This window comes from Strigops habroptila, chromosome 1 (assembly GCF_004027225.2).
Source record: "Strigops habroptila isolate Jane chromosome 1, bStrHab1.2.pri, whole genome shotgun sequence".
In the NCBI taxonomy this organism is placed as follows: Eukaryota; Metazoa; Chordata; class Aves; order Psittaciformes; family Psittacidae; genus Strigops; species Strigops habroptila.
Window position 1 is genome coordinate 39,455,777 of NC_044277.2, and position 26,578 is coordinate 39,482,354.

General features: G+C 40.2%; 1 protein-coding gene across 5 annotated transcripts in view; it reads right to left on the reverse strand.

Moving 5' to 3' along the window:
* Positions 1 to 26,578, reverse strand: part of LYN (LYN proto-oncogene, Src family tyrosine kinase) — a 49,219-nt gene that overhangs the window by 19,612 nt on the left and 3,029 nt on the right. Inside the window, exons 1-8 of one of the 5 annotated variants that reach the window (XM_030483480.1) lie at positions 23,759 to 26,183; positions 5,708 to 5,781; positions 4,378 to 4,426; positions 4,180 to 4,285; positions 3,626 to 3,724; positions 3,428 to 3,531; positions 1,766 to 1,915; positions 333 to 485 (exon numbers count right to left, since the gene is read on the reverse strand). In XM_030483480.1, the coding sequence (XP_030339340.1) occupies positions 333 to 485; positions 1,766 to 1,915; positions 3,428 to 3,531; positions 3,626 to 3,724; positions 4,180 to 4,285; positions 4,378 to 4,426; positions 5,708 to 5,781; positions 23,759 to 24,005 (982 nt within the window). In that variant the 5' untranslated portion in view covers positions 24,006 to 26,183. Of the gene's footprint in view, positions 1 to 332; positions 486 to 1,765; positions 1,916 to 3,427; positions 3,532 to 3,625; positions 3,725 to 4,179; positions 4,286 to 4,377; positions 4,427 to 5,644; positions 5,782 to 22,539; positions 23,067 to 23,758; positions 26,184 to 26,578 lie in introns of those variants that run through there. The other 4 variants (XM_030483471.1, XM_030483500.1, XM_030483508.1 and 1 more) reach the window with 4 other exon arrangements.

Here is a 26,578-nt window from a genome sequence, read left to right on the forward strand (position 1 = left end):
ATTAACATTTAAAACTTGTAAGTCTTATCACACCTTCATTACTGGGGACTTGCATGATAATTCAAGGTAGGGGGTGATCATCTCTAATCTTACTACGTAAATCACCTACTTTCTGAACAGCAAATTGGTACACAATAATCTTGGAATAAGTGTCCTGCCAGGTATCCTCCGCCTCACAAACCCTCTCCCCTCACAGAAGGTGTATTTTGGACCTAATTTTGATATTTTACAAGTATATCAGACCAGGTTCACGTCCACTGTTTTTCTGAATGTCTCTGAAATGATACTTCTTTCAGCAGATTTAAATACTCATTTCAAAGGAATAATCTTACCCATCCAGACTTCTCCAAACTGACCAGCTCCAAGTTTCTTCACTAATTTAATCGACTCCCGTGGAATTTCCCATGCATCTTTATCCCAGGGCTTTTGAGGCTTGGGACTAATACAGGCTTTTTCCAACTTTCTGCATAAGCCATCTGATTGCTCTGGTTTTCAAAGCAGAGATAAAATAGAAAACCTGTTACACTTGTGCGCTTCACAACTTGAGACAATCGTTACTTTGTTGCAGGGGTACACTAACCAGCTGAAAATAATGTTCAAAATAATCAAGTGCTTAGATGAAAATATAACCTTTCTGGTGCTTTCACATAACTTTAAGAACCTCTGAACTGAAATTTAGTATTCAGAGACAAATTTAATAAAGATGTATCACATGCATCAGATTAAGTCAGATTATTAACAGAGTTTAGTACAATTTATACCAAATAACTGCAATATAAGGTCTGATTACTGACAGTGTGTTAAGGAAGACACACACTAGAGTCAGGCTTGGGACTGGTATTCTGAATTTGTCATTAAATTTTCTTGCAGCATGGTTTCAGATACATGTGCATGCAAGCATAAGTAGGTCACCATTATTTTTTGCTTCAGACACTAACTAGCTATAACTTTAATACAAATGTTGAATAACTTTCAAGGCTTTCCAGCTGTGCCAAAGAATTACCACATGTGTCTAACAACTTCAGAGAAATCTCACAGCCAAGTCCTCAGCGTGGGTTTGAAAAGTCACTATGTGATTTTCTGCCCTACATTTTTTGTCTTCTCTGTCTTCCCAGACTAAAACCCACTGTATTTTAGAACTACCAACCAGGAGGTTATGCAGAATGAAAAGTCACTTTTGTAGCTAAAACATAGTTAGAGATTTGTCCCTCCTCTTCCCCCTCCTCCCTTTTTTTTTAATAATAAATGCATATATTCCATGTGGGTACAATTTTTTTCTTTAACGTTAATGGAATCTTACTTTCTTCAAAATGCTATTTTAAATAAATAAATAAATAAACAAATAATTTTATAGAAAAATAAAAACAATTCCACACTCAACACCAGAAAAAAGAAGATACTGACAACTGTATACGTATTTCTGCTAATAATGAGTACAAATTTACTCTGAAATACAGAATTAATTTATTTAAAATGCAGACAATTCTTACTATAGTTTCATATCATCATAACTTTGATGAGGTGTTTCATAAAGCTATTCTTGATTTCACAAGGGCATGACACAGAGCAAGCAGCATTAGCTCTGATTATGGTAACAACATTACTTGGGTTCCAGTCTTACTTTATCTTTGATAACATACATGACAAGTTTATTTAGAAAGAAAAAGATGAAAAGGTTTGAAATAAAACAAGAAAGCATTTCTTTTCCTTCACAGGAAACAATGACTGTGTTCTATTAAGTAATTCACTAGCTGATTTAACTTACTTTGATAATGTTTGATCATATCATTGATGCTGGGAAAAGTTATTCTTGGAGAGATGTAAAATCCTCCATTGTCTAGACTCCTAATTTTGTAGTGCTTAATAACATCTCCTTGCTGTGGATCATAGTCTCTTATGGAGAGAGAATAGCTGCCTGTGGATAAAGAAAGAATGATCATTAACAGATAGCAAAAGTCTACAGTGTCCATGCATACACAGTCGAGCCTAACAAAATCACCTTTTTGTCTGGTTTTAGTTTTTACTCCCTTATTTCCTCAAAAAGCATTTTGCAACCAACAGGAGGAAGTCACCCAACAGCCTGTCCTGAACTGGTCACCAAAATGCTTACAGTCACACTTTCTTTTTCAATCTTATTCAACAAGCTCAGAACTTCCATAATCCAGGCAGCATCACATCCAACACCCGCTTCTGCAGGAAGTCCCCCCAGCTCGAGTGGAACTGGCTGGCAAAGCAAGGCCAGGGCTGTCACATGCCCCAGGCAGAAGCTGAAATTCAGAGAGATCAGTGTTTCAGAGTACAAACACGCTGGATGTCCTGGGCCAACTAGCAAAAGGACAGTTTGGAGACGGCTTGAAGTACACAGGAGGGAGAGCAGATCTCTTCGTTCTAGGGAGCCTAGCCTCAACTGGAATTTAGATGGGGCAGCAAGCATCTACCCTTAACACAGAGCTCTTCGTTTCTTCTGCTCATACAATTCTTGTCTGCGTTCAGAGGATAAGAAACCACCTCATCACCTTCTCTCTCACCAAACACAGATCCAGTGACAGAAGGGGTTAGAAAGAAATGGGGTACTTTGCCTTACTCTCAGCAGCCTATGCTGAATTTAGGAGTCTTCCTTTGAGAACGTCATTCAGGAGTCTCCATCTGAGAGCACAGAAACCAATGATATGGGCTCATTACAGAGAGCTACCTAGTCAGGGATCCGCAGTGTTAGTGCCAGAAAAACTATATGCTATAGAGAGGACAGACATGTGACCCACTGAAGGGATTCACGCACCTTCCTCTGGAGGATGCATTGTTAGGGTAACCAGCTGGAGAATCCAGTCTGGCTGCTCTCAGAGTCCAAATGCTGGGGCAGAACCTCCTATGCTCTTCTCAAAGTCCCAGCTGAATAGTCTGGCGGCTTCACTAAGCTTTTCAGTACAAAGAGCTCTGTCTACAGTACAAACCTTTACCAAAGTGCTTTCTGAAAAAACCCCACACTGCAGTGCAGAAGTGTAAACCCCCACTACACACCAACTGCATTGTAAAACTTGTAGCAATGGATACAGATCCAATAATGGAAGACTATGAAATGCAGCATCTACTATTTATAGTGAAAAGTGTCCTTCAATAAAGAAATCACAAATGTTAGGAAAAGATCTCTCACTTCATTCATTCCTGCTTCTTGTCAGTGTAATCACACACACTATTTTTCCCCCTATCTCAACTTTGGGTGTTAACCTGTAACTCTCTTCTCTCTTTACCCAGTGATTTTCTCATCCTTCCCACTTCTACAGAACTGCAGAAAATTCACACAATAGGACGCACTGGGTCTACTCCACACCCAGTGCCACCTGATGCCTTCTTTTGCAAAGGCAGATAGAACAGACTATATGTTTTTAACTCTACTACCAATTCCAAAGTAACTCACCCCAAAGCCTACCTTTTAATGTTTCACTTTCTCTGATAAGGAAAGATCCAGGACTATTTCCAGGGGCCAGGAGTTGTCTTTCTGCGTCTTTTCGGGTTATGTCTTTGAAGAACCATCTGAAAAGTATTTCAAAGAGTTAGAGCCATTTCTCTTCGCCATCCACAAAAGATAACACCACCAGGATGAAGACGTTTGCCTGCGAGAACTTACTCTTCTGTTTCCAGGGTGTTTACTTTTGCTACATAGTTGCTGGGAATGAAGCCTTCCTTCCTTGTTGTGAGAGATTTTGCTCTCCACCATTCTCCCAGCCTGGAAAATGAAAACAACAGTAGTTTTGTCAGGAAAGAAAAATGATAAAGTATTATTTGGGTTCTACTGTCTGAGAGCTTTGCTCTTGCTGGAGGGAGAAGAAGTATCTTTCCTCTGAACTTAAGCCCCCTGAGCAGCCATTAGCTCTGTTAGATCAATGTTCAGTCGCTGTTACCAAGAGCAGCTGCCAAGTCATAGAAAGGTTTGGGTTGGAAGGGACCATAAAGATCATCTTGTTCCAATCCCCGTGCCATGGGCAGGGACACCTTCCACTACACCAGGTTGCTCAAAGCCCCATCCAGCCTGGAACAGCTCCATGGGCATTTGTATTTTCACATACAAGGGAGCTCTCTTACCATTCATATTCTCATGTTGAGTAGGATAACAAAACACTATAAAGGGAACTAGATGACCCCAAAGAGAAACTACAATACAATCAGTTCTGTCATACTTACTCCTCAATAACTTTCAATTTTTCTCCTTTTTTGAAGGACAAGTCATCTTCATGAAGGCCATCATAGGGATACAAAGCTATCACAATGACTCCGTGCTCCTCTGTTTCTACAAAGGCAGAAAGCCAAAGGCACGTTCACATTATGTCACAGGCTGACATGAGCATAGCACACAGCAGTAAGATTCCTATAAAAACTTACCTTCACTGACAAACCTCTGTCCTGGTAAGAGCTGTGCTTCTGTATTTGCCTACAATAAAATATATCTTTAATTAAGCAGTTTCAGATCTTTGTGACAATCTTACATTACAATTACATATTACTCAGTTGCTTTGGTATCATCTTATATGTCTTAAATGAAAACGCTCCAATCTTTTCCCACCATTCTTCAAAAGTGAATTATAACATAAAAATATAGTAAACCCCACTAGATGTTGACTTGAGCAGCTCAGCCTTCAGGAAGTTGTGACACAGGCTCTGGGGAGGCAGTGAACAGCTTTGTGACTTCTGCTGAAGAGGCTTTAGGCAGGGCACTTTAATGGGACATTCACATGTAGCTGCCATGCTAAAAAGCTACAAGCACAGTTATGTTGGTAAGATTGTGCAAGAATAAAAAAGAGTGATTAAAAAAACCACGATGGTAGTTTGTGATGTTTACACTGATGGAAAGCACACTGAAACCACTGTGACAGCTGGAGAGAGGGGTGAGAAAGGTGTCATTCACACCGACAGACATCACAGACCCTGAGTAAGCGCAGTCAGGAAATACAGTTTCCTCAGCACAGTACAGAGGCTTGGAAAAAAGGGTACCAGGCAATCTGAAAAACAGCAAACCCACTTGGTAGCCAACAGGATTCCCCTTCCTAGCACCCTTCCTTTCTAATGCCAGGCAGCACACAGAGAACTACATTGGCTTGTTCTTCTTGCAACACAGCGCTGCTCCCTTCATGACTGCATCCTCTGCTCTCCTCCCATCCTTACCTACACACCTTGTATAAGGGAAAGTAGTGGCCTTCAGTGAGTAAAAGGGAAGCTGACTAGAGCTGGTAAAGAGTCACCCATGGTTACTTCATCCTTTTTAAATAGAATAGTCAACACTCGGATCCCATAGCTATTAAAACTCCAACACCACTGCTTTTAACAACAGTTCTAGCTACTTCAATTTCTAAAGTCACCTAGCATTCTTCTACAGTTGTACCTATGTTGACATCAAGCATTGCCAAGGATTACTGTTTTCATGCAGAAAACTATGACAAACATAAAGTAATTAAGTAATAAATCACAAATTTTTACTTTTATTTCTTTAAGTATTTATTCATTGAGGGTGAACTGCACGACACTAAAAGCCCAATTGTGGACTGGCGATCATTTGAATTTTTTCATGCATGTGCTTTGGATTGAAATTCAAGTTATGCCAGTCATGCTTTGATCTTGCTACTGGAATTCTCCCCTGAGACTATCTACTTACTGGCCTTTGCTGTTTATTGGACGTTGGATCCCTCACATAAATAGTTCGTTCAGTTTTACGTACTGGTTGATTCTTCAAATCTAGCCCATCTCCATGTTGATTCTCTTTCCTTTTTGATTTTATACATCCCATATTTCCTGTTGGAATAAAAAAGGTATTAAACAAAAACATTACACCATAAACCAAGCTGTTTCCCATGCAATCACCTGGGCTATGCAGCAAAAACATGCCTCCTTTTCATACACGATAGTTCAAGGGGAGAACAACTGCAGTTTAGGAGCACACACTGAAAGCTCTTTTCTGCTGCAAAGAAATGACTTCTTGTCTCAATCCACAGAAGAAGTAAATATTTCAAAATAATTATTTACCATTTCAGCATTTTCAGATTTATCATTTCCCCTGCCCCAATCCGCCAGTCCTGCCGAAACACCTTTCTGATACTTCTGTGAGCTTCAGCATAGATGTAAGAAAAACATAATTACTGTAGTGACAACTTATTTCTGTATTTCTTATTACTTTTAGAGAAAAGGCTGCTTTGCAAGAGGTAGAAAAAATCCCAGTCCAAATGATGGGAACTGCAGCTAGCGTCAGCAACGCCTGTATCTCCCCACTTCATTTTGCTTGTCCCAGTCTAGCAGAGAGCTCCATTTGATTCAAATCCCTGTCTCACATGAGGCTGACGACTTGTGCAGCTCCATGGCAGATATGCTGTGACCTCCAGTAACAAACCTCCTCATTCAAACAGGCCTGTTACAGCAGTCTAAAACAGCCGATGTGTGTATTAGTGATGGCAAACCACCACACAAGTATTTCTTCTTCAGTACAATTTAGAAGGATAATCCTTCTTTTGGGATGCGCATCCACGCTAAATCAGATGAGATACAGCTGTTAACATCTCCATGGCTGAAACCTGATTATGGCTAATCCTCTAATCTAATTACATAGTACTTCAGCAAGTATATATACAACATTATCTCTATATTCCTCCATCGGAGAAGAGTAATTCTACTTACTCTTGAAAGAATCCACTATGAATGCTTTTCAAATCTCTCATTCCCTTCTCCCTCCCTGATTTCAGGTCAGTGCTCTAATGCTAGGTTCACAATCACATTTTCCCTTGCAGGCACACACTCTCACTCCCCGCCGCCCTAATTAATCTTTAAATCTAGTTCTTTGAAGAACAATGTAAAACCTAACATAAGAGCTCAGTGCATATACAGCTAAAGTAACCAGCACTGACTAAAATGCAGCTTGAGAAGCTAAAACAGATTGTAACACCCTGTACTACGTCTCACTTTTACCACTTTCTCAAGGACAGAAAAGGTTATCATAGTAAAGAGTTAAAGTAGTAGAGGTGTCCATGTGCAGACACAACTGTTTCAGTGGCATGGTGCCTTACACACCCTACCCCTGCAGATAGGAAAACTAGCCAGATTGCCCTGGGTTCAACATTAAGACTTCTACTTTTGTAACAATACTGTTAATAATCAGAATCCTAACTGACTATAACAATAAACCAAGGCCACAAGCACTCCCACGTGGCAGATCTCAACTTCCCACATCACCTTCATTTAATCTCCCATCCTGCCCTTGAGGAAGTACCACATAATAACAAATGCACTGTCCTGTTGCCAGGCTGAACGTCTTCTTCTAAACATAAGAGAAGGGTACCTCCTCTCCTACCGTTTCTGCAAATTATCTGTCACCTATCGCCAACAAATCTTGGGTGTCCATAAGATTTCCGTAGTGATGCAGTGAACTGTGATACTGGCTTCAAAGCAGCATGAGAACTCATTACTCCCCTTCTTGCCTTCTCTTGAAATAAAAATAAAAGGAATCATACAGAAAATCGATAGGCACTGACCAGGTATCATCATCCCACAGAGGCAGAAAATAAAGTTCGCTCTTCTTGTGTGCCAGCATTTCAGAGTTCCCACACTCATTTGAAGGCACTGGGGGGCACCTTCAGCCAGGATCTTCTCTTAGAAGCAAACATCTTTAATGCTTAATTTTAGTTTGTGAAAACAAAAGGCTTTTCCAAATTCTCATCTCTACATGGGATGAGCTGTAACTCTACCTAGCTATTTTGAAACACTGAGAAGGACTTTTTTTTTAAATAATAATTTTGTTTATAATTGTGTATATACAGATGATGCTTGTTCTGTAGGTAATGGTTCATAGGAAATTTCTGTACACTCACAAGCAGGCTGGTGTTTGCATGTTCACCCTAGATATCAGGAAGCCCAGGGTTTAATTACCTGCTGTATCTGCAAGATCAGGTATTTAGCCACCTAAGTGCTAACCTTTTTGCTCTTGAATAGTTCTGCTTCTACAGAACAAACAGCTAAAGTGGAGGGCATAGGTAATTTGATCTAAGTTGCCAGCCAAAACCCCCTTTTCCTATTACTGTAAGAAAGCTGAAGATATCTTTAGAGACTGAAGCTTGCCCAGTGCCAGTGTAAATTCAGAGAAAAACATTTTTACTCAGATTTTTTTCTGCAGTTTGAAGCACATGAAAAGCTGTAACTTAAGCCTGCTGAGAGGCCGTGCTGGCAGCTCAAGGTTAGCATTTGCTCATGACAGTAACAACAACAGATCAGTAATACCTATGCACAGGTGCTCTGTAATCCCACAGAAGTCTACTCAGTATCGTGTGAAATCACATGAATACTGTATGTGAGATAAACACGTGATGGCATCAAACAAAGCGAAGATCCTGAGCCTCATCATGAAACGCTGTTCTATGGGGTTTTTCCTCATGGAAATGTAAACCCACGGTCCTTATGGGAATTAGCTAGGTCTACATTAGCAAATCACCCCAACAATTGGAGCTGAAGCCCATACCTGCTTGAAGACGGGTTTTTGTCCCCTTCACTCCAGTATAGCCCCAAGGACTGTACTGTAAGAGCAAGACCATAGCAAGGGTTTACCTGAAGGTAAGCCCCACATTTCGTCTTTCTACAACAGTCCTGTTGTTGCACTCCATCTCTGCTCCACAACACGAACTACAGCCTAGCAAGTGGGGGCAACTCCTTCAAGGACATTAGAGATCCCAATCTAACTAAAATGCTAATGTAAACACATCCTGAGACTTTTAGATTCTTTATAAAACAAGCCTCTCAAATCCTGCAAAAGAAACATATGGAAAATATGCAATAACGCAAAACAAATGTTTAGCACTTAATATATATCAATTAATAACTATCAATATAGTTAAGTACATGATAAATAATTTAATATTTAATTTTCTGACCTTATGTTATTTCTAAACAAGTATAGGCAGACAATGGAGAAAAAGCATAAAAAAGTTGAAGAATAGTTTTTAAGCAGTACAAACTGGATCAATGAGCAATCTTTTGGTACTGTGAAACGAAAGACTTTTGAGCTCTTCAAAGGCCACAGGATCTTATATTTCTGTACCTGCTATCCCTCTGTAAAGCTCTGTGCACTGGGCTCTGGACTGCACGCTTAAAATTCCGTAAGATCAGACCAATGCCCAAAGCAAACATAGCTGTCTTTTGTTTCAAAAGATTTCTGCTCAGTGACTGATCAGCTAATCTGCAATGCAAGATACATTCGTTTCCAGCATAGTATTACACATTTTTACTGAAACCTGATCCGGGTCTTTCCCAGCGTTTCGAGACTGGTATCCAAGTACAGATTCAGAGGGCAGTATAAACAGCGGGCACTGACAGGAGAGTTTCAATCAACACACATTGTAATGGATTTTAGACTACAAAATGCTCTATCATTACCAAAGTTAACTTTGCAAACATTTACCCATTCAAAAAAGAAGTCTTGAAGTGCAAAATGTGTATGCTGCGCACATCATTCTTAGTTTATACAGTAGTCGTAAGGAAACTCTGAAGGGGGGGAAGTTCATTCACGCATAAATAAAATACTTAATTTGGTGTAAAATGTTTATTTGCATAGCTCTCTGTTGCCGTATCACAAGGAGCATCAAGGAAGTATTTTGTGCAGATATAAAGAGAAAGAGAACATGGTAAGCAAAGAGAAATTTGGAGAAAAGAGCATCATTACAAATGAAACTATGTTATTACTCATCAGAGATAAAAATAATCTAGACATCAGAGGGAACGCTGTCAGTCCCTACTCTGGTATTCCCCATTCCAACAGTTTTGCAATACACGAGACATTACCTTTCATTCATGGTCCTGCCCACACCTCTAGACACGAAAGATAAACATTTAATTAAAAGAAACTATGTAACATAGCTGTTAACTTTCATAAATGGATATCCTAAAAGCAACAGCTTCTCTTTTAACAAAGAGCATGCTGTATTTCATGGCTAAAAGGTGAAGACAAGTACTTAGGTTAACATCTACGGCGTGGTGACAAAAGTCTAAGTTCAGGCCCCCTTTGAAAAGCCACAGGAGCATCCGTAAGAACCATCACACTGAGCCTCTGCAGCAGGTTTTTCCAGACACCAATTTTGATCCTACACAGGCATTTGTCTTCAATTTTCCCTCTGAATCCCCTATTTTCTTTTGCTACAGCAGCACTTACTTCTTAATTCCAAAATGGATTGGGGAAGTGGGGGTCAGAAACCACTGCGACATTTTTCCAGGGTTAAAAGCTGCTGTGTATCCCCAAACTATTATTGCTTTATCTGCCTTTTGCTACATTACTAGCAGAGTAATGTGTCTAAAGCCACGATACTTCCTACTGCAAGCAGTCAAGTTTCGTGTGACCGTCACCTGTCCATCCACCATCAGCAGCGTTTGAGGTTTCATTTCCTCCCAGTGATTACCCTTTGCATCACCTAAAAAGCCAATCTCATTTTTCTTATTGTTCATGGTCACAACTATTGTCCTCTTTTCAATTCTGCTACATACAATACTTACGGTGCACATTAGAAACCATTTCCTAAAAATCCACCTGACATGTCTGGGCTTTTCTTGATTGAAGTCATGTCTTCATGAAAATGATTCTTAAATCCGGACACATTTTTCAACAGCTTAGAGTGGCTTCATTTTAATCTTTGCACAAAATGCAAACTTAAAAAAAATAACTAAAATAGATTATATTGTGGCTTTTCCAACAATAAAGTAACTTTTAAAAGAATTAGAGCTACAACAATGAGTATACAAACCACTCTGTTTTATCAAATAAGTATCTACTGTTCAAAAGGTCAGTAACTGTATATAAATACCAATTCTGTCGATGGCTTACGCTTTTAACAAATTTACATGTACGTATTTTAATAGGTACATAAATTAAATAAATTTATATTCAATTACAAGGTTTATAAGTAGTAAGTTCTTCATTTAAGCCACAAAATTTCTTACATATGTATATAGAAAAGATGTTCCTTAGCAGTATGAATTAAGAATGAGCATTAAGAAGTATAAAGAAATAAAAATTTTTAAAAATCAAGCTCCAAATTATTCTGAGTCTTAAACATTGGTCTATATTTAAGTTCCTGCTTTAAAGCAGCTTAGACAGTAGAGGGGTAAATTACTCTATTTTTTAACAGCTTTTTCAAAAATTGAAAATAATATTTTTTTCCCTCCTCTGCTTTAGATGTTTCATTCTGGCTTTTAATGTCATCTGGTTTGCTGCTACTTCGTAAGTTATAAACCCAGAGGTAACAGCAATGCCTTTATCCGATCTCCCGAATGACTGAGAATGTGAGACTTCTCTGCATTACCCCCAAGATCAAGGCAGAAGTGTGTCGAAAACCAAACTCTGATCAACTTTGATCTAAAACTGCTGGGGAGGAATAATCATAAGCCCACTCTGCCCAAATACATGAAGTACCCCATCCAACTTTCTACATCACTTGAATCAACTGCTCAACTTTCCCATTCCATGAAAAAAAAAATAAAGGAAAAAATCTTAAACTTAAGGCAATAATTTATCTTAACCTTTATTTCTGACTTCCACTTCATGTTGATCTGCTTCCACATCATCTGTGGTACCTGAGTGTTGCAATGATGTTCTATACCTTTGTTACTGGGACTGTGAGGAGAACCATCTCTGAGGGGCCTGGGAAATCTGAGTTCACTTCTAATCCATCATCACAGGGGGCAGAACGGCAAAGCAACCTCCAAGGAGGAGTTTAATTTGAGGAAGTAGAGCTCAGCAAAGCCTCATCATTACTGCTTTATACATGTTTGTACTAGTGAAGATGTGCTACTAGACCGGAGTCAGAATAAGAGTGACAAAAATGAATTATCTGTGGTTGGGTGTAATGTAAAAGAATTAAACTGGAGAGCAACTGAAGAGAAGTGGATTCCGATTCCTTGCCCGTCTCAAAATGATCAGGTTTGGGTTTGTTCAGCCTTGTTCTGAAATATGTGTGTATATTTAAAAACATATATAATACATTATATTTAATATTATATATATACACACATTTAAATTTTACTGTAAGTATTGACTGCTTGGTAACTTTCATCAAACTAGACTCTTGCAAACACAGAAATCCTGGCTCAGCTTTCATCTTCGGCTTGTTTCACTTCCTACATCTTGTTTTTGCATTGAAGACCAACTAGGGGAACTTAAGCAGTTTGCTCTTCCCTTGCCTTTCTGCTGAAATAGTTATCTGTGTCTCAATCACCCCTTGCCTCGTGTATTTTAATCTCTTTTAAAATTTATGTTATTTCTATAGGTCTGAATTACAGCATCTTTATGCCTCCCAAACTGAATTTATCCCTTATAGGATACACATTTACATGTGCATATATATACACACACACAGGGACACAAATCACTATGTGCTACCTGCACATAAAAAGGAGCATGGATAGCCTAAATTTACTCAGTGTTTAACTATGACAGACTTGCCCAGTGCAGAGTCTCATTGTTCTTGTGATGTGAGAAGCAGTAGTCCAGTTGACAGCATTTTTTAAAAAAGGAGAAAATTTGGGGAATTCTTTAACTACTTCAATCTTTTTTGGTGAAAACATGAGAAAAAACTAAAAAAAATTTTAACATACATATCTACATAAACAGGCAAAGAAGAGAAACAAGTGAATCCCCAGTGCAACAATCAAAACTCAAATATTGCTGTAGTGGAAAAGTATGCAACAAACATGTTACTGTGAGATTCCATAGATCATGAAATCATAGCATGGTTTAGATTGGAAAGGACCTCAGATATCATCTAGTTCCAACACCCTGCCATAGGCAGGGACACCTTTCACTAGACCAGACTGCTCAAAGCCCCATCCGACCTGGGCTTGCACACTGCCAGGGATGCCTCAAATTTATTCTCATTTAAGTCAAACCCTCAAATTTTCCAAGGGTGCACTTGTATCAGAGCAAGATAACAGAGCTATCTAGTTTATTACCCATGATTAGAGCATAGGGCTAAAAACTAATTTCTGGTAAAGGAAGACCCATTCTGAGCAGCACAATTGCATCATACAAGCTCAGAATCAAGATTGCCATGCTCCATTTTTAGAGAGGTTAATGGGTAGTTGTGGGGTAGAACAAAATACTGTTGCTGAAGGGTTTCAGAACTTCACTTGGTTTAGAAGCTGTCTCGTAATTCTGAGTCCTAAGTAATTTCAGGGGCCAATAATGGCATTTAGTCCTTCATTCTCTCGGGCATTTAGGAAGAAGTCACATCTCTTTCAGCCTCTTTTCTAGGTTTTAAAAACCCAGCCCTCTCAGGCCTTTCCATTTCCACTGGTTATCCTAGGAGCCCTTCTCCGCATCTGTTTCAGCTTGAACTCATCCCTCTTAAGGACAGGAGGATGGAGTTGGTCAGGTGTTCCAAGATGACTTTCAGCAATGCTCTGCAGCAAATAATATTTCTTCCATCTACAGAAATATGTTGCCCAATAAATTCCGGAGATTCATTTATCATTTTTACACTGTCATCATACTAGCCTTTTATAATTATGTTGTGATCTGATAAGACATTAAAGTTTGTCTCATTTTCATAATGGCAAACTGCTGTCACAGAAGATTTTCATATCTCCAGTGGCATGACGTTACACCCCGGTATTAAATTTCTCCCCATTATTTTGCCAGACTATTCTTTCTGCATGATATTCTTAGCCACCTGTGTTTCTAATACCTCCTAATATCACAAGGGGACTCCTATTTTTTAATTGCAAATGAAAGTATTAAAAAGGAAAAGTCTCAATGTAATGCTAGTGTAACATTAGGCAACAGAGTTCTCGCCAAGAGTTTGGGGAAGTGCAGCAGACAGGCACCACTACCCTGTTCAGCTTCTTTCACAATGCCTTCCTGAGCAATTGTGATGAAGACAAATTCTATTTTGTCCATGCTATCTCAGGTTATTTTTTATTACCTTACAGTTACAGAAAGTATCACCCTATCACCTTCATGCTCTCCAACACTGGCATTCCTGTGATGGTTATAAATCCTTCACATTTCTACTTCCCTTGCAACATTCAGTTTTAAGCCCTGCACCGGTATTTCTGCTCCTCCTCTTCAGAGCCCAGATTCCCGACGTTAGCACACCAATATCTCCATCCAACTAAACCAATATGCATTGGCAGAAACCTTTATTGAACTCTTTACCAAGCTGACCACTGTTCTCACTGACATTCTTGACACCCATTCTTCCGTCCTTTAGTGCCCTGTTTCCCTTTCCCACATTGGCCTGCATATTGAAATCACAGGTAGGACTCTGCAACATTCATAACTCATGTCCACCTCCTAATTTAAACATTTTTTTTAAATCAAAATTCAGGTTAGAACAGGGAAAAAGGTATGCTGCCATCTGATTAGAGTGGAAGTGGACTGTGTAATACATCACACAGAAAAACCCCCAAGACCTGGCATAAGAACAGGAAGCTTCTGCTCAGATAAAACACCTGTATTTGCTATATTGATGCTATATTGCTGTGTTTCTGGGAAAGGTAAACCCATTCTGAACAGCATAATCACATCATATGAGGAAAAACCTTTTTTCCTATACCACCCTCATGTTTTTTCTACTTACTAGACCCAGCATTTTAGCTGTGTGACAACCAACATCAATTAACACATTGATATACTAAATGGAAAATAAGTGACTTAAGTTATCACATCTCAGACTTCCAAGTATGAAGTGGCCCAACAGAGCTATATAGAAATCAGGCGAGGTTTGAGGATTATGTTCGTCCCTCTGCAGCTTTAGAAATAGGAGTGCTTTGGTAAAACTAACTGTATTGGTTCAGGTAAACAGTTTTCTATACTCAAATGATTCTAATCCACAGTCAAACCTTTGCCTGCCTTGCCTTTAAGTCTGTGGGGAAAGGATAAGTTTATTCAGTGCTCAGCTAGGTGATCCACAAACTTTGTTGGAACTCATATATGATAACAGAACATGTATAATACATATCATCATAGTTGATGACATGAAAGGTAGCTCTAAAAGGGGTGGGAGGCCTTGATGAAGAAAGAAGCATCTTTTATTTCTCTGTAAATCCACCACAGTTGTTAAAATCTTGGTTTCATGCAGGAATTTTGGCAGTGGTGGGGAAAAAAAAAAAATTTAAAAAGAAACACTGAAAATTGCTAATGTCATTGTGGTAGTACAATAATGTCATAATGCTTGCAAAAGGATGAAAATAAAATTCTAAAACAAAACATTACACTGAAATGAAGCAGAATATAATTTATACAAACTACTAATCCTTGTTTATTCAACTGAAGAAAAATACCAAAACACAAGAAAGTTAATCCACACAAGATTGTAATTTTGTTAACATTGCATAATAGACTTTATATATTATGCCAGTGTTCCAGATTCATGTAGTCAGTATTTTTGGCACTAATTTTAAACCATGTCTTACATTAAGCTAACATCTGTTTTCTGACCTTGTAACACTAACTTCATTTTATTATAATCATTTGCCTCAACTGCATCCTCCAGAATTTTGAATCGATATCAACAATGAATTAATTCACTTTGCCAGCCCTCAGGCAACCACATCTTCCATTTCCTCAACTTTTTTCCACTGCCCTATATCTTTTGAAGATAGGGGAAAAGGTCAAATAGCATCTTAATTTGACATAACAGAATAAATACTTCTCTCAAATTCTTCAAAAGGATCATATGAAATGGAACAGAGAAAAACTGTACCAACATGTTAGCCAACTTAAAGGGAAGGTTCCCAAAATACTTTACAGACTTAAAAGTGTCATGCAAACTGTAAGTAAAAACGTCATTTTCTTCACTGGTAAAAAACCTCAGTAATGACAAACAGCAGCTCCATATAACCAAATCCCCATTTCCAGAGGAAATTTGGCCAAACCACTACACTGAAGAGGATCAGCGTTTTTCCTAAGTATTAGGAAGTGTCTCACTCCAGCTAGCAAACCCCAAGGACTATGTCTACATTCCAAGCTGAGCGTATCTATGATTCACATACAATTTTTTCAGCTTTAAATGGATGACTTTGGCCAATAATGGCAGTGTGCTAAGTTTCAGTAGTCTAGTGTTGCCCTGAGCTTTATAGATGCCCAAGTCTACCAATAGTATAAGGATCCTTCTACCCTCCCTTTTTAATTACTAGAGCAATCACTGTGGTATAGGAAAATCAGAAACTCTCCATAAAAATCACAAGGTGTTGGAGTGAGGTTCAGGAGTAGCCCAAATGACATCATCATAGAATCATAGAATAGTAAGGGTTGGAAAAGACCTTAAGATCATCTAGTTCCAATCCCCCTGCCATGGGCAGGGACAACTCGCACTAAACCGTGTCACCCAAGGCTCTGTCCAACCTGGCCTTGAACACCGCCAGGGATGGAGCATCCACAACCTCCCTGGGCAACCCATTCCAGTGCTTTATCACCCTCACTGTAAAGAACTTCTTCCTTAGATCTAATCTAAACTTCCCCTGTTTAAGTTTGAACCCATTACCCCCTGTCCTACCACTACAGTCCCTAAGGAAGAGTCCCTCCCCATCATCCTTATAGGCCCCCTTCAGATACTGGAAGTCTGCTATGAGGTCTCCAAGCAGCCTCCTCTTCTCCAGGCTGAACAGCCCCAACTTTCTTAGCCTGTCTTCATACAGGAGGTGCTCCAGTCCTCTTATCATCCTCGTGGCCCTCCTCTGGACTTGCTCCAACAGCTCCATGTCCTTTTTACGTTGAGGACACCAGAACTGTACGCAGTACTCCAAGTGAGGTCTCACAAGAGCAGAGTAGAGGGGCAGGATCACCTCCTTTGACCTGCTGGTCACACTTCTTTTGATGCAGCCCAGGATACGGTTGGCTTTCTGGGCTGCAAGCGCACGCTGCTGGCTCATGTTAAGCTTCTCATCAACCAACACCCCCAAGTCCTTCTCTGCAGGGCCAACCTGTAGCAGTGACTGGGGTTGCCCTGACACAGGTGTAGGACCTTACACTTGGCTTGGTTAAACTTCATAAGGTTGGCATCGGCCCACCTCACAAGCGTGTCAAGGTCCCTCTGGATGGCATCCCTTCCCTCCAGCATATCAACTGAACCACACAGCTTGGTGTCGTCAGCAAACTTGCTGAGGGCGCACTCAATCCCACTGTCCATGTCGCTGACAAAGATGTTGAACAGGACCGGTCCCAACACCGATCCCTGAGGGACATCACTCGTTACAGGTTTCCAACTGGACACCGAGCCATTTACCACAACTCTTTGCGTGAAGGCCATCCAGCGAGTTCTTTATCCACTGAGTGGTCCATCTATCAAGTTGATGTCTCTCCAATTTAGAGACAAGGATGTCATGTGGGACAGTGTCGAACGCTTTGCACAAGTCCAGGTAGATGACGTCAACTGCTCTGCCCCTGACCATCAGTTCCGTGGCTCCATCATAGAAGGCCACCAAATTGGTCAGGCAGAATTTCCCCTTAGTGAAGCCATGTTGGCTGTCACCAACCACCTCGTTTTTCATGTGCCTTAGCATGCTTTCCAGGAGAAACTGCTCCAAGATTTTGCCAGGCACAGAGGTGACACAGACTGGTCTGTAGTTCCCCAGGTCTTCCACCTTCCCCTTCTTGAAAATGGGGGTTATATTACCCTTCCTCCAGTCATTGGGAACTTCACCTGACTGCCAGGATTTTTCGAATATGATGGACAGTGGTTTAGCAACTTCATTCGCCAGCTCCCTCAGGACCCATGGATGGATTTCATCAGGTCCCATGGACTTGTGCACGTTCAGGTTCTTAAGATGGTCTCGAACCTGATCCTCTCCTACAGTGAGCCTAAGGTCTTCATTTTCACAGTCCCTGCATCTGCTTTCCAAGACTTGGGTGGTGCAGTCAGAGCATTTGCTGGTGAAGACTGAGGCAAAGAAGTCATTAAGAACCTCAGCCTTCTCCAAATCCATGGTAGACACTTCTCTCGATAGCTTCCGGAGAGTGCCCACGTTGTCCCTAGTCTGTCTTTTATTTGCTACATACCTATAGAATCCTTTCCTGTTATCTTTCACATCCCTTGCCAGATTTAATTCTAACTGGGCCTTAGCTTTCCTAACCTGGTCCCTAGCTTCCCAGACAATGCTCCTATATTCTTCCCAGGCTGCCTGTCCTTGCTTCTATAAGCTTCTTTTTCCCTTCTAAATTTCCTCAGCAGCTCCTTGTCCATCCATGGAGGTCTCCTGGCCCTCCTGCCACACTTGCTTCTAGTCGGGACTTAACACTCCTGAGCACGTAGCAGGTGATCCTTGAATACCAACCAGCAGTCTTGGGCCCCCATCCTCATAACAAATGATACAATGGAAGGGCAGAACAAGCTTCACATAGCTTCTTTGGAGAACACAGATGTTTGACCCAACCTTCTTCACTCCCAACAGTACCTACCTAGCTCCTCACTCTCTCCTTCTCCTTCACATACACGCTTTGCCTTCCAAAACAAGATGTAATAGAGAGACAAGCAACAAGGACTTCTACATCAGTCCTAAAGGCCTAGTTCATACACATGGTGGTATTACACAGATGTTGATTTCAGCCTACCCATCAATGTACTTGAAACCGAAGGCGCAGCCACTCAAACAAATTACACTAAGTAACAAGTGGCCCTGCATGAGCTACTGTGCAGTACCCAATGACTGCATTTACTATGTGATACATGAAAGAGAAATGAGAGCTAGCTTCTCTCTGCATCATTGAGCCTCAGAAGACAACACGGCATGAAATGAGTAGGTCGCTAACGTTCAGTGAGTTTGGGGAAAACTAATGTGTCTCTTTAATATCATCACCAGACTATAACCCAACTAAGTCGTCAACTGAAATTTATCACTCTGTCCACCCCCTCCAGAAAGGCACATAGGAAGGTCTATTTGCAGGGTAGCAGCTGATGTTTGAAACCTTCATCTCATTGAAGTAACGTAGCCTAATGCTCAACCTTCACATGTCTGGACGAATGTATTAACAGGACATTTGTTAGGGAGAATCATTAATAGCTACTATGTCTAAGGGGAGAAGATGGTTATTTATTAACATGGCCTTCAACTAGTTAAAGATGTTGTTGGCAATAAACAGTCTTTTGCAAATGTGACCTCTTGCTTTGAGATGTGCCTGTAATTCAAACCCACTCAAAGATCATGAAAATATCACAACATGTCCATGAAAACAAGGAGGACAGAAGACTCACAGCCAACAAGCCCTGATGAAGGCTTTGAAGGTGGCCTCATAGAAAGTATACCGCTTCTCCTTTATGTTTATTTTCTGTTTCCCTTTAACAAAAGGGGAAAAGATGGCACAGATCATTAGTACATATTAGCTTTTGTTTTCTCAAATTCAGGTAACTACATGCTCATGCAATAAATAATTATTACAAACCTTACACGGTTTTATGCATTCTACAATTTGCTTGCAACATGGATTAAGATAGTTAGGACTAAATTAGTGCAGAATTACTCTGTAGCAGCCTGGTCATTTTGTAACCCACATCACTTTGCATCCTGCAGCATTTACCATCTGGTTCCATTGGTCATAGGGCTTCTTCCTCTGCAGTCACCTCACATTTAAATGCTGACACATACTCATGGCCAAGCTTGCAACTTAAACATAGTATTTTTGTTAGAATAGCGTCATGTTATGACTTGGGCTCCTCTCTAACACACTGAATTTCACAAAAGAAAACCAGATTATTTTTTTTTCCACCCTCTTCAAATACCAGCATTTAATTCAGTTGCAGAAAAAGAGTTACTTCTTCAGCAGACTACTTTATGTTTCATTAGCTGTACAGCATTAGATATACACATTAGATATACAGATTAGATATACATTAGAAGATCCCTCCTGAAACACAGGCCATTGTACTGGGGTATGCAATATGGATTTAAGAATGAATTTAAACTCAGATGAAAATTTGGGGTTAAATCAATCATGCTGATGTGGGCTAATACACTTACTCAGAGCCCAGTTCCTCCTGGAAGTTTGCAAACCTTGGACAAGTTTTCTTAAGTTGCAAGAGGAAGTTGCAAGAGTTCTCAAAAAAAAATCAGACAGTGCTGAATCCTTTGCCAGTGGATTACACTAGCAGAAATGAAGTTTTGTGATATATAATCTGTACAGGGGTACTAGAAGAACATTCATCACTAACGGTATAAGTATTCCTGTGAGGAACCACCTTGTTCTCACTGATGTAAGTAGCAGAACCTTCGTTAACTTCAAGGGTATAAGGCTGTACTCTGGGTTCTGCAGCTTCACAGAGGTCTATCTATAACTCATTTATTTTACTTAATTTTAAACTCTGTGTAATTATATTCGTTTGAGGGCATGAATCTAAAACAGGCACATTCCAGCTGATTTCTTGCCCAGCTGTTCTAAGTGATTGCTGCAATTTGGGATACATGTGAGGGCACCAAAAGATACTGTCTGAAGCAACAGTTTACTGCAAATATGATAAATAGAACTCGAAGAGCTATATCATGAGCAGTTTTTGGAGGTTTTTAGATTAAATCCTTGAGATCAGGGGTTTTTGAACAGATATGAGTACGCTCTGTAAAACCTACCAAACATATCCTGAAGGACTGCAAACTGCCACTGAGTCAGGTCTGAAAACCTGGCATGTAAAAACAGAAATACCCTTTAACTATAGTCTTGTGAAACTACATGCTCAAGCTGTGGTGACAGTAAGAGTGTAAAAGGAAATTCGTCACTGAATGAAGATGGAGTAAGAATTAACATCCAAGTTTTTAAGCATGCTTTTCACATTTGTTTTGTACATGAATAAGAAGTTTCTCTGCAGTTAACCAAAATTAAAAATATTTTACATTCCTTCTATTTTCAGAGAGGAGTCAGAGTGGGAATCTGGGAACTCTCTTTTGAGAGAGGGTTATGAATCGCTGGTGTGATAGTTCACTTGATTGTTCCTGCTTTAAGCACTCTAAGGGAGAACTAGAGACCTTGCATTTTAAAAACGTGTGTCTTTGCAGGTGATCTTTTTCAAGGGCAAGGATGACACAGAGCTCCCCAAATCACCAGAACAGCAGCTATGCAAGAATATTAACTTGACTAAAGTTCTTTTATATTTGAGAGAAGTCATTCTACAGTAAATAGAAGTTCTGAGTAGAGGACTGACTTGTTGCATTTGCTCAATACGTTAATTTATTTCATTTTCAGAAACTGATTAATACTTTGACCACTGCTACTATTTTGACTTTGCCTTGACATCTCTTGTTTTCTGGCTTTAAAAACAATCAAAATTGCTGTATTCACAATGTACCATAACGGGATTGCACAGCATTTAGCACTTCCTGTTGTTTCCAATCCTCCTTAATGGTCAAGAGCCTTGCAACTGGTAGCAGATGAAGACCTAGCAGTTACAATCACAGACATTCTCACTGAACTAGGCTCTGATCTTGTGACTGCACACAGCTTGGAGGAGCTCTACAGACTTCGAGAGACTCACACCAGGACTTTCTGCACAGAGTACAGGACACAGCCTGTGTGCCTTAAAAAGAAGGGCACCATGCTTGATAATTTTGGCAGATTTAGACACACAGTAAACTGAAGGTTCATGACAAGAATTATTTTCAGCTGCATACTGCAAACTGCAAGAATTTCACAGCATGATTACTACAACCATACTGGCTGCTCATTAAAGCTTGTAACCTTTGTAACTTCAAATATCAAACCTCTAGCTCACAGCCAGGCCATGTGATTACACTGTACCTAACAAAACATCTCAAACTGTGCTCAAGCCCCACTGTTTATATGTGATTTTAGCACTCATGGAGCATGCAGCTAACTTCCCAAGCAAGAACTAAGAATAAATCAGTGTTCACAATGGTTACCCAAGTTTGTTTCAGGAGAACTGTGAACAATGAACTTAAAATTGAATTCCACAAAATTCAGCATTGTGCAAAGAAGACGCTTTAAAAATCAGTAAGACTGCTTCATTGTTGGGGATGCAACCAAGTTCTCAGGACCATATGAAAGCCATATGAGAAAAGGTATAGCAGAGGAGACTGAAATCCCTATTAAGTCAGAAATGGCGTTGATGATGAGAAATGAATGAAGAGGGAAGGCTGCAGAAGCAGAGAAATAAAAGGAGAAAAAAAACAATGAAATAAGAATGCAAAGGATGATAGCTAGTGGGGTAGAGACAATTAGGGTCCCCAGGAAAGCACATTTTATCAATCAGTATGACAAGATACAGAACATGTAATAAACAAAACATATAGTCACATCACTGAAACTGCATTCTCTGCTCAAAGGAGAAATTGCTTTCCTGCATCATACCATGCCAAGCATATTGATATTTTTGCTTTTATTGCAGGAGCAAGGGAAAGGACTTTTTACCCATCTAAACCCAGCAAGAAAAGACTGCCATTGTACATAGTCAAACACATTACAGAAAAGAATACTATTCTGACCTCAGATTCAAATAAGCTATTCAAATGCTGAATTTTGCATTTTCTGACACTTGTATCCAATGCCCTCAGTCCTGCTTAAACACACCATCGAGAGCAGAAACATCTCACCTGAAGCACCTTTCTCTCACTCATTCACCAGCCAAATCTTTTTTCTGCTGGTGCCGGCTCTGCTCAAGTTGTTCTTCAAAACTTGCACTGCCTTCTCAAAGCTAAATTTCTTAAGTTTCACTTTCTGTGGGGACAGAGCATACGGGGCATATCAATGCTGAGGAGCACAGCATTGAAATCCTGGAATAAGAGCTGCTGCCTTAGCACTGCACTCCCACAATACCAAGCCTTGATTTCCTCTTCACAGGCCAGCACATATGCTGGTAAATCCATGTTCTGCTTCACTGCACCAGGTGTATTTACAAGGAGGGTCAACGCTGGTTCAAAAACGTTTTACATGTGCCACTACAAAGCACAGAAAGAACTCCCACATATGACAGAAATTAAACTTGACCAGAGAAGGTCGAAGCAACATTGTAGAATGGCAGACAAAGGGGTAGCAGACAATCCACACTGACTATTTTTAAGATACAAACTGTTTCAAGTCAAGTTGAGGTCACCATTTAAAATCAGATATGGTAAACGGTGGCTGTTGTCTCTAAAGAGAGATTACACCTACACATATTACATACTCTAGGTTGTCTTGCCGGCCATCTGTAGAAGTACAAAGCTGCCCTTTAAGTAGGCATAGGCTTCTTAAAACGCTGTGAGGACCATGTCAGTGCTGCCAGACTGGTAGTCCATTGGACTTCACAACTCTTCAAGAGGCTGGGGGTACATATTTCTGGGCACACATTCCCAGGCACATATTCTCTGATAAGGTAGCACAAGTAGGTTACAAATTGTAATTAGGTTATGAAAGGTGATCAGGCTTATTTTTCTGGAAGTGGAAAAAGAAACATTGCTGCACAGTCAAGAGATGAAATAAACCACTAACAGTCCTGAAGACAAAGCTGGAGAGAAAGAAACAACAGAATGATGTCGGGGAAGGAAGCAGCCATAGGGAGTACTGCTACAGCAGGATACTGAAACATGGCTTTTTCCAGAAAACTGGGGAGAAACAGCCCCAACCAACCAGCACATTATTACTAACAAAGACATTTGAAGCAGTATGGCTCTAAGACTTTTGCAGACGCACTGGTAAGCATCATGGGCAGAAGGATGGGAACTGTTACCAAGGAAATTTAGTGGGAGATTTTCAGAAGAGACAAGCTCTCCTGGTCAGGCCCACCAAGAGTACCGCTGTCCACCGCCTGCCTAGCAGAAACTGACTACATACCAAGAGAAGTGGGCTGAGTATTCACCTCAACATGGCCTGGTGCTTCTCCACTGGTGTCAGGACGGCTGCTGCAATCTCTCTTGCAGCCAGTGCAAATACAGATGGAAATCAGTGGCAGAGCAAAGACCTCACAAGATAGAAAAAGGAAGGCAAAGTGCCACACCAGCAATACAGCTGGAAAGTTGCTTAAAAGGCAAGTTTTCCCACACTCCTCACTTGCTGCAATGCTTTTCTCCAGTTCTTGCATAGTTTAGCAGATCTTTTGCAACAGTAGGTCTGTAGTTACAAAGACGTACTTTGAAAACCATTTACATGCTCTGCTACACCATAACAGCACATTCAAATGAACTTTGCAATGTATTTTGAACAAGTTGAACCCAGGACATCCAACATAGGATTTCCTCTTTCTCCTGCCCATCCCCTTCCTGTGTGTTTACTGAAAACTTTCACTTCCCCAGTGGCACTGACACCAGCTCTGGTGATCACTTAACCCTGTGTTCCACTCACATCCACTCACACCTGAATCACAGCCACCCCAGGGCACTTACTGAAGGGTTTTAGAGATCTCATCAAGATACATGGTAAAGATAAGACTGCCCTGGAGAAAACCATTTTCTGTCCACTGGATCTAATGTCTGTATGCCTCATGTTGCTGGCAAGGGATACTCAAGCAGACAATTTCAATAAATACACTAGATGCACTATTATCCAGATCCTTTCTTACTCAGTTGATACTACCAGGAAATATTTTCTTTGTCTGAATAGAGTAAAACTTAGTCATAGTTCAGACCTACTGATTTATAAATACGTTATCATTAGGTAGGAATTCACTTAAGCATACTGTTTACCTTTTAATACTAATTTTGGTCTAAGTTCCTAGTACAGTCATACATGGAAAGAACAAACCTGCTTAGCAGCCAAATACACTTCTGTGCTAACTCCTGTAATACCATACCATTTTAGTTTATGCCCAAGAACAAGCTTGAATAAGATTTCACCAAAAATTGATCAAACAGGTTTGTACACACATATCTGTACAAACTAATGAAGGAAACATGAAAGGTGAAGCAATATATCAGATGCCACATCAGAAAGCCCACTTAATAGACTACGTTTTTGATGACGAACTTCCTGAAATGTCTTTCTGCTTAGCCAACAAAGGAGTAGTTAAGAACATATCCCAGAGGGAGTCTATTCCCTCCAAACTTTATCATGTCCAGAATTCCAGCAGCCCTCTAAAATAGAGGAAGCTGCAGAAAACACCATTCCAGAAGTATAGCTGCATCCCATACTTCAACCCCTGTGGTGAGCTATCACATTTTCCAGTTTAAGGTCACACAACTTGCTGTCACAGGCACTTTCAAGAAATGGCCTGGTCACAAGAATGTGCACAGTAAAAAGCAGGTCTTTGAAAACTAAAGTAGCAAATTCTACAACATAACCACAATTTAGGCAGGAAGAAGTAGCCTCATGCTACACGCAGCAGAGACCATAGAGGAAGAAGGACGCATTGTTCAGACTGTTTATCATTTGAGTCCTTTGAACTGAAGAAGTAAGATAGTATGCTGTGCAAACACAGGAACCAATTGTAGGTACTTAAGATGCCAGCAGTTTGAAAAAGATAGACAATGCTGACTTAAGGGATGGCAAACACTGGCCTGAATGGTACTGGTCTACCCTTTTTCCCTCAGAGAAATGAGATCTACCAATTTTCCTCCTTCACCTTTTCCTGGTTTCCTCCTCCTCTCCCCAGAAAAGTGTTACTGTCAAATACCATCTCTCTTCTAATGCTCAGCTGACAAGAATAACTGATGTGTTTCCCTGTATGGGTAGTTCTTTAGTGCACATAACAAATACAAGTATCTCATAAATATCTGGAGGAAATGCTTCCAACAGAAGGTTAATTCTGCCTTTCCATTTTGTTCTGAGAACCCACATTTTCAGGAAAGATGGCAAACATGACCGTGAGTGATTCAGCCTCGGAAATTACAGCATTTAATGACAATGTCAACAGGAAATGTATTTGAATCAGGCAAAAATAAATATGAAAGCACAGACCTTTCCATCCTTCCCTAAAGGACAATTAAGTTTAAGCTAGGAACAGCCACACTAAGGATAGTTACATTGTATTTGCCTTTTACTAGTAGAAGCTGATTTCTTTGAGAAGGTACCACTACTGTTTGCAGTATAGTGGTCCCCTTCTCCTTGTGTGCTTCACTAAAGACTTTCCATATGAATGTAACTTTACATTTTTTATCTACATTATTTCCTATGGCATGTCTCATCAAGTCTGGAAGCCTTTCTCTCTATACCATTTCTAGAACCCCTACACTCTCGTGAAAGAAGGGACATAAATAAATGGGAGAAACAGGAAGTAGGAATATGATCAGCAGGAGAAAAATCCTAATTCTCAGCAGAGCAACTGGTTCTTCAACAGAATGAAGCTGTTCTTGGCAACAGAAATCCTATAGAGGTAAAATAACAATATATATTACTTAACAGAGTCAGGTGGTTTGGTGCAATTATTTACACACTCGGCTCCATAGCTTCAGAAGGAAGTATCACCTACTGCACACAAAAGCTCCCCAAACCCTCAGGGTCCCCAGCCAACGGATTCTCCTCCCATTCCTTGCATTACCATCTGACAGCTCACGTCCTTTAGGCATCACTGGTGCTGCAGAAATACAACTCTGTGTACAGCCACGCTACAAGACCAGAGCGCTAGGAATCCTAGTCTACACCTAATGCCCACCCCATGCCTTCATTTAGTCAGTTACTCCTCATCTGCTTGTTTTCTGTGTTCATTCAGTTTTCCAAAGG